This window comes from Magnolia sinica, chromosome 13, assembly GCF_029962835.1.
Source record: "Magnolia sinica isolate HGM2019 chromosome 13, MsV1, whole genome shotgun sequence".
Taxonomy (NCBI): Eukaryota; Viridiplantae; Streptophyta; class Magnoliopsida; order Magnoliales; family Magnoliaceae; genus Magnolia; species Magnolia sinica.
In genome coordinates, this window is record NC_080585.1 from 9254841 (window position 1) to 9268045 (window position 13205).

The following is a 13205-nucleotide window of genomic DNA, read 5'->3' on the forward strand; positions in this document are numbered from 1 at the left end:
GCAACACACCAAGCACTTCCAAACACTCCCAAAGCTTATAACGTGAGGATGACCGACTTCCGTAACTCATCCAAACACGTTTCCAAGGCCATCTCAGACTATCCCAATCCAGTGGAAGTGCTGGACAATTATGAATGTCCATCCATTACCTTAAATCCTATTTCATCTCATCTACTCCACTTAATGCAACGTCATTAGTCCTAAAAATTCAAACATGGTTATTATAATTTCTTATTATCGGGAGTAATGAAAAAAAAATGAACGGTTAAAATTATAGTACCATCTCAGCATGTGAGCCTTATTGGGCGTCGACAAACTTTGGATCCTTAGGCGCGATAGAATAAAAAAGATCTCGTTTTTGGGTGGAGATATTTTGTCTACGGGAATATAGGGCGAATCGCGCCTGGATGGATCGACGGTGGAAGACGTGCCAACTAAGCAAACGGACGAGAAATGGGTTCCTTTGCCGCAACTGTGAAAACGTATAGACAAAATAAAAACAGATGGTACACTCATCAGGTGGACCCCAGACAAATGAGAAAATGGACGGTTAGAAATATTAAAAACCATTTGCCTATGTTCAATGTGGCTTCTTGCCCAATTGCGATTGAATCATCTTTACTCTTTCCTCTACCTGATAAACGGCCTGGATCGGTCCTACGTGAGAATATCGGCACGTGTAGCGCTAATCCCCTCTCTAATCTATCGTTGCGCGAATTCCTTCGGGAAATTATTTTTTATGACGGAGAAAAATCATTGATGCTCTGGCAGCGGACGGATGATACGCTGGCACTTAGAAACTACTTAGAGATTGAATACGTGGCATTCAATTAATTCAATACAACCGTTCAAATTGTGGGCCCCAGTTTATATGTACCGTGAACGAAAACTTATGCTTTTGATGACCGGACAATCGCATCGGTGGACTTTTTTGGACGGCTAGAAATGAAAATCATCCAAGCGTCCTATTTCATAAAGTAGTGTCCGCAAATCAGATGGTTCAACCTATATGATTTTCAGTTAGTGACAGTTAATTCCACAATTTAGCAAGTTTAATTCTAGTTAATGCAGCCACGTGTGAATGCCTGCGTATCAAGCGTCATACCATGCTAGAGTACCAAATAATCCCATCAATCAAAGTAGCTTTCCAGAATCTGACTTCGACCTCACAAAACTGACCGGCAAAAAAACCGACGTGGAGCCTCCTCGGCTCACGTGGATCTGGCCATCCGATTCGAACGGCTCTGATTCTCAGAACCGGTTCTAGAATCTTCCACACGATGATCATCACCCCTGTCCAAACGCCCACTGCAAACAGTCATCTCCTGCTTGACTACGGAGAAGAAAGAGAGATTTTGATACTCTCGCAGAGTGTGATGGTTGATACGCCAAGCACTGACAATTGCATACGTGGCATTATATAACTTAATCCAAACCGTCCAAAACGTGGGTCCAACTTTATACTGGTTGTAATACGAAACTTTACCCTGATCTACCTCCTGACTGGAAGATCGGTTGGGATCTAACTTACGGGCGAAATGAGAACTAATCAACGGCCTGAATTCAACAAACAGATGCCTATAGTGTAGAACCGTCGATTGTGGATGACTTCTTACTTGTGAGTCCAGCGATTTTGAGTCAATATATTTCAACAGCACGATTGCCGGGCGCCCGTGTATCAACCGTCTCTCGAGGAAGAAAACCACTTCCGAGAATCACAAGTCTCTGCCTCTCTCTGCTTTTGGTTTTTTGGTACGAGGCGTTGGTTGGAAAATGGAGACGACGGACGGAAGGTTTTCGTGACGAGGCGTTGGTTGAAAATTGGAGACGACGGACAGAAGGATTTTGAGAGAGAGAGAGAGAGAGAGAGAGAGAGAGAGAGAGAGAGATGGGGGTGGATTACTACAACGTACTGAAGGTGAGCCGTACAGCGACGGACGAAGACCTGAAGAGGTCGTACCGAAGGCTAGCGATGCGATGGCACCCGGACAAGAACCCTGGAAGCAAGAAGGAAGCAGAGGCAAGATTCAAGCAGATTTCTGAGGCCTACGACGTCCTCAGCGATCCCCACAAGCGTCAGATCTATGACCAGTTAGGCCCAGATGGACTGGAGGCTGGGATCGGTCCTACGCCTCCGTCTGACACTACTGGTGGAGGAGGAGCATTCCCCAACGGATTCCATTTCAATTCGAGGGATGCTGAAGACATATATGCAGAGTTTTTCGGCAATGGAGGTGGCGACGGTGGCAGAGGAAATAGAAGCTTCCCTGGGGAGAGCTTCTTCAGGGGGGCTTCGAATGGTAACGCTGCCGATCCTCTGAAGGCACCCACGGTCGAGAACAAGCTGCCTTGTAGCCTTGAGGAATTGTATTCGGGTTCGAAGCGGAAGATGAGGATATCGAGGAATATATATCATGCGTCCAGGTACACATTTTTTGTTGTGATTTTTTAGTTTTGTGAATTTTGGTTGTTGGGTTTGATTTGATTCTTTGTTCTGTGCCATGAGTGGTTTGATTGAGTGCGTTTGGGTGCGCAATATAAATGAATTGCAATTTGTTGAATTTCGATTATTGGGTTTGGTGTGCCAATTAAATTATAATGACAATAAAAGCTTTAATCTTGATTCTGGGGGTTTCATGTTTGGATTAGAAATGATAGGAACTGCAATTTGGAGGTTATCTGTAATTGGGTCATTTGCTGTTCGTTGATTGGAATTGTTACAACTAAATTTTGGGGAACACCCAAGTACGTTAGTCACTGGTAGGAAAATGTCCATTCCGTTTCTGTTGGATTAGAATGTGTTTGGAATTGAATCAAAGCGTTCACCGGATGTGTGATACTTACACAAGCTCTAGATAAATGAAAGAAATGGAATAAAATGTAGAGGCTTGCTAGAATACATCCATCCTGAAGTATTGCTATAGATGCACTGGGACTTTATCAGGGTCAACTCTCAATAATCCGAACCACTTATATAAAAGGCCTCACCTCAGATGGGGGATAGCCAAACAAATAAAGATTGTTAGATTGGACTATTCAACCATTTGTTCATTTAAGTCTTTTCATTTGAATTTGGCCTCCTAACGCTTTAAATAATCATAGGGTTTATATATTTCAATCTGAGATTTCTTTTGTATATCTCACATAAATAGTTTTGAGCCTTTAGAAAGGACCTAGATCCAGCTGCAAAAGTTCCGACATATTGTATTGCATTAGCAAACCTCCAGAATGTATTGGTGGGGGGAATTTGTTATGCAGGCCCACAGCCCACCTAGGCCTACCTACGCCCGTTATAGGGCCTGACAATGACATAGGCCCATAGCCCACTGTAGGGCCCAACGTCTGCTGATTTTGGACTGTTTATTTATAGATTTAAGGCCTAAATATCAAGATTTGCAATTTACTGTTTGTAGAAAATATGGGAGCTGACTTTAAGATGTGATTGAAGATATATGGGCTAATTTGAACATGTGATTGAAGATTTAGAGGATTATTTCCTAGATTTGCTTTTCCTATTATTGGGTTTTACCATCTTAAGGTAAATTAGATTGATTTGAAATTAATCTCTTAGTCAGGAGGATTCTCATATGGAGAGTCATTTGGGATTTATAAAAGGAGGGGTGGTATAGGTGTTAGGCATTCCAAAATTTTCTACGCATGAGTTTTCCTAAAAGTTTTGTAAGAAGAAGTTTGATCTCAACAATATATTCCTCCTTGTCTACTTAATTATTCTTGTGGGTGTACTCTTGTCTATTTCTTTTCGGGTGTTGAGATGTCATTGATTCGACAACCAAGTTGCACCATTTTAGTATCAGAGGGGATCATCTTTGGAAATTTTCAACTCCACTTCATCTTCTAATGGCATCGACAGGGGTGACACAGGATGAGTTTGCGCAAGTAGCCCAATTAATTCGTGCACTCACAGAGCGATTAGATCAACTCACGCATACAGTAGGTGATCTCACTAATCCAGTGGGAGAGCTCTGACGTGGAAAGAATCCGGAGACTGAAGTTAGAGCTTGTGGATACGTAGGGGAAGGTTCCCACGAAGGTCCTAAGCAATAATGTATGGCCTTGGCTTGTGTGGACATTCCAGGATTTCATGGTCAGTTGCATGTCGGCGACTTCATCGATTAGCTAAGCAAGGTGGAATTCGGGTACAAGGAAATCGCAGATAATCAGAAGGTGGAGTTAGTAACTATGAAGTTTTCCAGTCATGCGTTAGCTTAGTGGGATGATCTCCAAGTCAAATGAATCCGTTAAGGTAAAAAGAAAATAAATTTTTGAGAAAAGATGAAAAAGAAGTTAAAAAGGAAATTTCTATCTACAACTCATGTCCGTGACCTCTATCAAAGATGTCAAAATTTGCATCAAGGGAACAAATCAGTAAATGAATACACCAAGGAGCTCCATATATTAACATCATGAGTATGAAGACCAAAAGATTTCCAGATATCTTAATGGTCTTAATCCGAATATCAGAATTGAATTGGCTTTGAAAGATATATTTAAAATGTCTGATGCATATAATTAATTTGGGACTTGGGAGAGAATTTGGTGCCTCACAAGGGCCGTCATTGACGACACGGCATCATGCTAACTTTCCACGTAAGGCAACAATGGGGCCTCTTCTAGGCCGAGGGATGATGGGCTAACGTCCAACAATGAAACCAAACCCCAATCTGGGGGAAGTGGTTATAGACGAGGGGTCAATACATCCAAAATGGACAAAGCGATACTCCTTTCACGTGCTTTAAGTGTGGGCAATTGGGACATCATTTTTTTCATTGTCCTGAACATCGTCTACAATTAAAGTAAATTTAACTGAGGAATGATAATATATTAAAGATACTCCCGATTGCATACAAACGAAAGTCAAAGTGGACAAAAAATATGAAAAATATGCATATGAGGAGGAGGTGCATGTGGAAATATGTAGTAGATGATGGTGGTTATAGGGGAGAGTCATTGGTTATCCAACGAACTATGTTATCGTCGCCCCAAGTGGTTGACGAGGGGTGATGGTTTTGACACAATATTTTCTGCACCACTTGTACTTCTAGTGGGAAGATATTCACAATTTCAGTATACGAGGAGAGCAGTGAGAACATCTCACCAAAAATAAATAAATAAATTTGTGGGTAAATTAAAATTCAAAGAACAAGTATCCACGGAACCCAAATTTGATAAAGTGGGTGGGTGCAAACGTTTGAAGAAGAAAGCAAGGGGGTTGACATCATTTATGTTTTGGTTACTAAAGAAAACACGAAATAGTTAGATGTCTTGCCTCCTATACAAGAGCTTTTTTTTTTTTATGAATATGAGATTTCGTGCCTGAAGAACTCCTAGTTAGACTTCCTCCTATTAGAAACATTCAACATCACATTGATATAGTGTTGGGTTCCAGTCTGCCAAATTTTGCGTACTACTAGACAAGTCTAGTTGAACATGCGAAGCTCCACCGACATGTTACTATGTTGCTGTAGAAGGGTTTAATTCGAGAAAGCATGTTATCATGTGTTGTTCATGCATTATTAACCCCTAAAAAATGTGGATCTTAGAGGATGTGTGTGGGTAGTTGTTCGATCAACCGGATTACTATCAAGTACGAGTTTCTTATTCCTTACTTGGATGATATGCTGGACATGCTACATGGAGCAAAGGCCTTTTCAAAGTTCAATCTAAGGACCAGATATCATCAGCTTGGACATGTTGCATGGAGCAAAGGTCTTTTCAAAGATTAACCTAAGGACTAAATATCATTAGCTACACATTCGGCTTGGCAAGGAGTGGAAGACTGCATCTAAGTCTCAAGATAGGTTGTACGAGTGGCTTGTCATGCCATTCAGCAGCCTTTCAAATGCATTGAGCACATTCATGAGGTTGATGATGGAGGAACTCCTCCCCTTTATGGGGAAATTTTTAGTTGTCTATTTTGATGATATTTTTATTTTTGGTCTTGATTCATCTATTCACCTTGATCATTTACGACGAATATTTGATGTATTACAGAGGGAGTCACTATTTGTTAACTTGAAAAAATGCTCATTCCTTGTCAGTAGTGTTATACTTTTAAGATATATTGTGTTTGCAAAAGGGATCAAGCTCGACTGGGAGAAAATCAAGGCCATTGTGGAGTGGCCGCATCCCACCAACCCTTTCAAAGGTTCGTTCTTTCCATAGCTTGGGGACATTTTATTGAAGATTTATTCGGAATTTCGGCACCAGTATCGCACCTGTCACTGATTGCATGTGGAGAGATAAGTCTAATTGACTAAAGTGGTGGATCGAAGCTTTGGTGCTATAAAAAAAAAAGATGACAAAGGCTCTAGTTCTTGTACTTATGGACTTCAATAAAATCTTTGAAGTGAAAAATGACGCTTCAAATGTTGGTGTTGGCACGGTGTTAAGTTAGGACGGTAAGCTGATCGTTTTCTTTAGCGATGAGCTTAATGATGTACAAAAGAATTACCCCACATATAATCTTGAGTTCTATACCGTGGTCCAAGTGCTATGACATTCGAGACATTACTTGATTCATCGGGAATTCATTCTATACTCAGACCATGAGGTGTGGAGATATCTCAACTCCCAAAAGGAGTTGAGTGCTCCTTATGTGAAATGGATGACTTCTATAAGAATATACTTTCTTTTTGCACCATAAATCTGGAAGTTAGAACAAAGCAGTGGATTCTTTGAGTAGGAGGGTGGTTCTATTAGGAACTCTTGTCGTGGAGGTCGTTGGATTCGAGGCATTAAAAGAACGATACAAGGAGGATCCCATTTTTTGGCCAAGTACTCCACAGGTTTGTGGATGCCCGAGATTCAAAGTGTGAATTCATCTCACATGATGGATATTTATTTAAAGATTCTTGCGTATGCATTTTCGAAGGAGCGTTACAGAGGACTGGGTGAACACTTTGAAAGAGATAAAACATTGGACATGGTGGAGAAAAATGCTCCTGGCCTTGTATACACCGTGACATTGAATGCTTCATAGCATGATGTAGACAATGCCAAGTCTCCAAAGGTCATGTGCATAATACCAGCCTTTATACACCGCTTCTTGTTCCGCTCATACCATGGGTAGATATTTTTATGGACTTCATTCTAAGTCTTCCCAAGTCTCCAAGGGGAACAGATTTAATTTTCTTTGTGGCAGTCTACTTTTCGAAGATAGCCTACTTCATTCTATGTAAAAGGACAGTGGATGCTATGCATATTGCCAACATATATATATATATATATATATATATATATATATATAGAGAGAGAGAGAGAGAGAGAGAGAGAGAGAGAGAGAGAGAGAGAGAGACTTCACGGGGTACCGAAAACAAAAACTTTAAACTGTGATTTGAAGTTTGTGGGTTACTTCTGCCACACTTCATGGAAGTGGTTGGGGACTAAGCTTCAATTTTCTATCGCATATCGTCCTTGAACAAATGGACAAATTGAGGTAGTCAACATAAGCCTCAGTGACCTCTTGAGGAGTATCTTATGTGATAACTTATCTTAGTGGGACTTGGCTATACCCCAAGCCAAATTTTCCTACACAACTTAATAAATCGTACCATTGGAAAGTCCCCATTTGAAATAGTGAATGAGAGAAGTTCACATCAAGTACTTGACTTAGTACCATTACCGGTACAAGATCAAGTGAGTGAAGATGTTGATGCTTTTGCCAAGCACATTCAAGAAATGTAAGCTCAGATGAAGAAGAGGATTGAAGAAAGCAACACCATGTACCAAGAAGCCGCGAAAGGTTTATCCCGGTAGAGAATGTGACTTGGTTATGGTTTATCTTCCCAGAGAAAGATTTCCTAGGGAAATTTACAACAAGCTCAAGTAAAAAAAGATTGGTTCATGCCGAGTCAAGAGGAAGTTAGGTGACAATGCCTATGAGATCGAGTTATCAAATGACATACAAATCTCATCGACCTTCAATGTGACAGATTTGTTCGAGAACCATGACAAGGTGTTTAATGTGCAAGATGAAGCCATTACTGATATGGATAAACAACCCAAAAAAATAAATGAAGAAACTAAACGTGTTTCAAATGAAGACTGCTGACTCTCGACGAGGCCAATATAGGCAATACTTGGTGAAATGGAAGAACATGACTCATTCTAAATGCACATGTTTCACAGGCAACGAATGAAAAGATTTGATCTGTACCTCTACTATTTGTATGAAGCGTCCAACTTGTTGGAGTCAAATTCTTTCCAACCCAGTGGGAATAATGCAGGCCCGCGGCCCATTTAAGCACACTATAGGGCCCAACAATGATGTTGGCCCATAATCCACTATAGGGCCCAGCATGTCCTAATTTTTTACTGTTTATTTATAGATTTGGGGCCTAAATATTGAGATTTGCAATTTACTATTTGTAGAAAATATGGGGGCTGATTTAAAGATGTGATTGAAGATATGGAGAGATGTGATTGAACATATAAGGACCAATTTGAAGATGTGTTTGAAGATTTAGATGATTATTTCCTATATTTGCTTTTACTATTATTAGGCTTTGACCATCTTAGGTAGATTAGATTGATTTGAAATCAATCTATTAGTTCGGGGGATTCTCATTGAAGATTCATTTAAGGTTTATAAAAGGAGGGGTGCTGTAGGAAGTAGGCATTCTAAAATTTTATTAGTGTGAGTTTTCTTTAGTTTTGTAAGAAGTTTGATATTAGTGAAGTATTCCTCCCTCTCTACTCAAATATTCTTACGGGTGTACTCTTGTCCATTTCTTTGCGATTTGGGTGTCAAGATCTCATTGGCTCGATAACCGGGTTGCACCATTTTTACACGATATGCCTTAAGAGGAAAATGACTTCTCACGTCACGGTGTTGCAGCCTTGAGAGATTACTGACTCTCTCCATGTAATGTGTTGGTCAAGAACGATAGGAGAATAGGTCTTAGCACTCTTTTCATGGGGTTTTGTTCAAGCATTGAGTTAGTTTTTAACGAAAGGTTTGGCTTTTCCCTGTATTAGGTTTTACACAAACACATGCATGGGTGTCGTGTTGCTCATATCGTTAGATGCATTGCAAGTGTCTTTTTCTGTCAGTTTCCACATTTTCATCTCTCAATGGGTTGATTGCATGTTGTTAGAGTCCCACAGCTGATAGGTAAGCAGACGCCTTCTGATGGTGTGAATGTCCCATGTCCTTTCAAGAGCACATTTGCCCTTTTTTGTAGTTTACAATCAAGTGGATGAATTAGTTAAAATGGATTTTAAGCTCAAACATTCTAAACTCCGATCAAATCTCAATCTGAAGCCTAGAGAACAACCATCAAATCTGAACTGGAAGTTGGATTGGAGCGGCTTCCAATTAAACCTATCTTCTTCTTCTTTTATCATTGAGAAAAATGAAGAAAGATAAACTAAATTGGAAACCGCTCCAATCTGTCATCAAGTTCAGATTTTATGGTTGTTATCTGGGAATCCAGCTCCTTCTGGTATTGGGGGAATATCCAGAAGTGACAAGAGGTTGACGGTTTTTCCTGGCCCTTGCAGTAAGGTTGCTGAAATTCTCGCACTCAAGAGGACTGTGTATTTTCTCCTCTTTTTTGGGGAAGATAGTCATTGGAGGAGACTCCAGGATTGTCACTCTATGGGCTTTGGAGGATATCTTGGGTCATGGAGGCTTGCTCCTCGTATGTTGGAGATTAAATCCCCTGTGGCCAGATTGGGAGCTTTATTCTCCGTTTGTCTGAGGGAGGCCAGTGAGGCGGCTGTTAGGCTAGCCAAAGGGGAGTGATGAGAGCATCACTCGTTTTTGGTCCATCATATATGTTGAGATTTTATTTTATTTTTTTTTATGTTTTGCTTCTTAATAAAACTTTTGCCAAATGCCACCGTTTAAAAAACTTCCCAAATCTGAAATTAAGTTAGAATAGCTCATGAAACTCATTGTTGAGTAACGTCCAGCTCGGTATCCCAGTTGGTAGTTTATACTCTGCTGATGTGGCGTACACATGGGATCGAGTCTTACCACAGGCATTCTGTAGGCAATGGCCTGATGCCCTGCCAAAAAGAAAGAAAGAAAGACACTCATTGTTGGGTTGCTGAAATGTGCATTCTGTGTCATGTTTTTTAGTAACCTTAGCTGAGATTCCTCCGAATGCCTGTAAACATTGTTGCTTGAGGACTTGCTTTAGGTGATCCTTGTTCCTGGAATCCAGTGTGCTTCCTTCCATGCAAAGTGCAGCTGTGAAGAGAAAATGTTAATATAACCACCAATATCATACATAAAGATTGTTATTATTTTTATATAAGTAATATATGGGCCAGAGCCTGACCTCAATGTTGAAATGCACTCCATAAAGATTAACTGTTGAAAGTTACCAACACAATGAATTACGTGTTACACTTTGCTCTTTAGCTTTTGCTTGAGCCTTTTCAAGGAAATCACTTCATACATGTAGATAATCATGTTTCTATATATGACACAATACACTACTCCCATCTCTTGCAACAATGATATACATCCAGTTTAATAGCATTGCATTAGCAATTGATTAAACTTGACTCACTTTCCTCTGAACATTCCCTGACCATCTGATTGCACAAGTTGATTTGACGAGTCGGCAACTGAGCAATAAAATCTACCCATCTTACTCCTGATTTAATCCAATTCAAAAATTAGCATAACAAAGAAAGAAAGATTTTTATTTTTATTTTTTGGTTGATTGCTGATGGCTGCTTTAAAACAACAGTTGTGGGCATCATGAGTTATCCTTAGGAAACTGATCACTATATGAGAATGTATGTAGGTTGGGAGAAACTTGAAATATTTGAAGCCCAGTCTGAAGAAACTGTTATTGAGCATTTTCTTCTTCTGCTGTGAAGAATTTCTTCTAAGAATGCATTGTTCAAATTCAGAAAATCAGTAAACCATGCTATTCTATGGAGCTGTAAAAGTTTGAAAAGTCTTAAATGTTACTGGGTGTAGAAAAGATGTTTTTTTTTCTTTCTGTTGAGAGAGAGAGAGAGAGAGAGAGAGAGAGAGAGAGAGCGCTCTTTCAAGTGTGCACCCAAACGGGAGCGCACCCAAATGGGCACTTACATATCGAGAGAGAGAGAGAGCGCTCTTTCAAGTATGCACCCAAACGGGAGCGCACCCAAATGGGCACTTACATATCCTATATCTTGGTGTCTCAGAGTCCAATCAGTAGAGATTTAGTCATGTTGGTGGATTGCTTTTGAAGGATTTTGTTCACGTTTATTTCAAAGCACTCATTTTGAAGGATGCTTGCTTTGGCATGGCCTTTATTCTTTTTTCGTCTTGAGTCCAACATTGAGGATTCTTTTGCAGCAAAGCAACAACGGTGGAGGAGATCCTGACCATCAATATCAAGCCTGGTTGGAAGAAGGGCACAAAGATCACTTTCCCCGAGAAGGGTAACGAGCAACCTAATGTCATCCCAGCTGACCTTGTTTTCATCATAGATGAGAAGCCCCACGCAGTTTACAAGAGGGATGGGAATGACCTGGTGGCCAACCAGAGGATACTGCTGGTTGACGCTCTCACGGGAACGACCATCAATCTAACGACTCTCGATGGAAGGAATCTGACTGTACCGATAACAGACATTGTTGGACCAGGCTATGAGATGGTGGTCCCCGGGGAAGGGATGCCGATTGCAAAGGAACCTGGAAAGAAGGGGAACTTGAGGATCAAGTTTGATGTTAAATTCCCATCAAGGCTGACTGCAGAACAGAAATCTGTTCTGAGGAGGCTTTTGGGGGGCTGATGGGACCTGCAATCAGCCCGCAATGTTCATCTGACAGTTGATCGTTAGGAATCGAAGATGACCGCCGTTATAAATATGGAGGCTGCATGGTGGGAGGTGGTCACTTTTTTTTATTTCATTTGTATGCTGACATGGTTATTGTAGATGTACATAGCATGTATACAAATGCATACGTTACTTTTGTGAAGTGAGCTGGTTGTGTGAAGGTGAGGTGTTTGGGTCTGGAAGGGAAATGTGGCCCAGATGGATTCTATGATTTATTGCTGTATTTTCTAGATTGTATTGATGGTCGTCTGGTTGGTAAGGCGGCAATGGTGTTTGCGCTGCAGCCTCATCGCCCCTCTGACCTCAGGTCAGAATACTCCTCCCGTCTTGTATACTAATTCACTACTACAGCTAGTGGTAGTTCTCTGTTGTTCCTTTTCTTGATCTTTTAAGTAGACAAATTCCTTTATTAGATAAAGAACCTAGTCTACGACTGGTTGTACCTTAGAACTTGTTTTTAAGCCCTCAGAATTCTCATTTTCACTTGTCCTTTCAAGTGCAAAATGCTTGTAGATTACAGCCAGCTGTAGATGATCAGTCATCTTTTAGAAATAGAAAGAAAAAAAAAAAAATCATTTGAGTTTGGCCTGCAGATGTATGGTTAAAGAAAAGTATGGTCAGCAGTTCATACACAATGTTGAAAGATGAAAAAGAACTCCAGTGGGCCCTGTTTGATGGGGAGATTTTTGGTCCATTGGCCATCCATTGTTGGGGTTCCGCTGGACTAACGATCTTGATTGCCCTTCTCTGTTTTACGCACCACTCTTGTTGGTGTGTTGCCTGCCCGTGGAATGGACTCATGATCGTGTCGTGGGGAGCTCACGATGCTGGGGGCCCACACCGTCCATCCGTTTTTCTAGCTCATTTTAGGGTATAAGCCCAAAATTGAAGCATATCCAAAGCTCAAGTAGACCACACCACCAGAAACAGTGGGAATTGAATGCCTTCCATTGAAAACTTCTTGGGGGCCACAGAAGTTTGGATCAAGCTGATATTTGGTTTTTTTTAAAATTTTTTCCATCATTTAGATCAGTGTGACGTTATGTACAGGTTGGAAGACAAATAAACATTATTGTGGGCCCTAGGCAGGTGCCAACGGTTGATGTCATTTCCCCGCCGCTATTTGCTGTGGTGTAGTCCACTTTGAGCATTGGATATGCTTCAATTTTGGGATGCCCTAAAATGAGATGGAAAAACAAGACACATTAATTACAGTGGGCCACACAATATTCACACCATGCTACCTCCTTGATGCACAATCCAATCCGCGTCCACATGGAATTGGTTTCCTTTAGCTGTCACTTGGGCCCTTGTGTTTGCAGTGATGTGGTTATAGGTCGGGCCCAATGCATCCAAAGGTTTTTGCGGCTTGCCTTTCTAGCCTGCCAGCATACAAAA

General features: G+C 40.8%; 1 protein-coding gene across 1 annotated transcript; it reads left to right on the forward strand.

Moving 5' to 3' along the window:
- The first annotated feature begins 1601 nt into the window (after positions 1–1601).
- On the forward strand, positions 1602–12069 carry LOC131222721 (uncharacterized). The gene is made up of 2 exons (XM_058217885.1): positions 1602–2424; positions 11324–12069. Exons 1-2 carry the CDS (start codon positions 1889–1891, stop codon positions 11760–11762), a joined length of 975 nt encoding a protein of 324 aa, XP_058073868.1. The 5' UTR covers positions 1602–1888; the 3' UTR covers positions 11763–12069.
- Positions 12070–13205: the final 1136 nt, after the last annotated feature.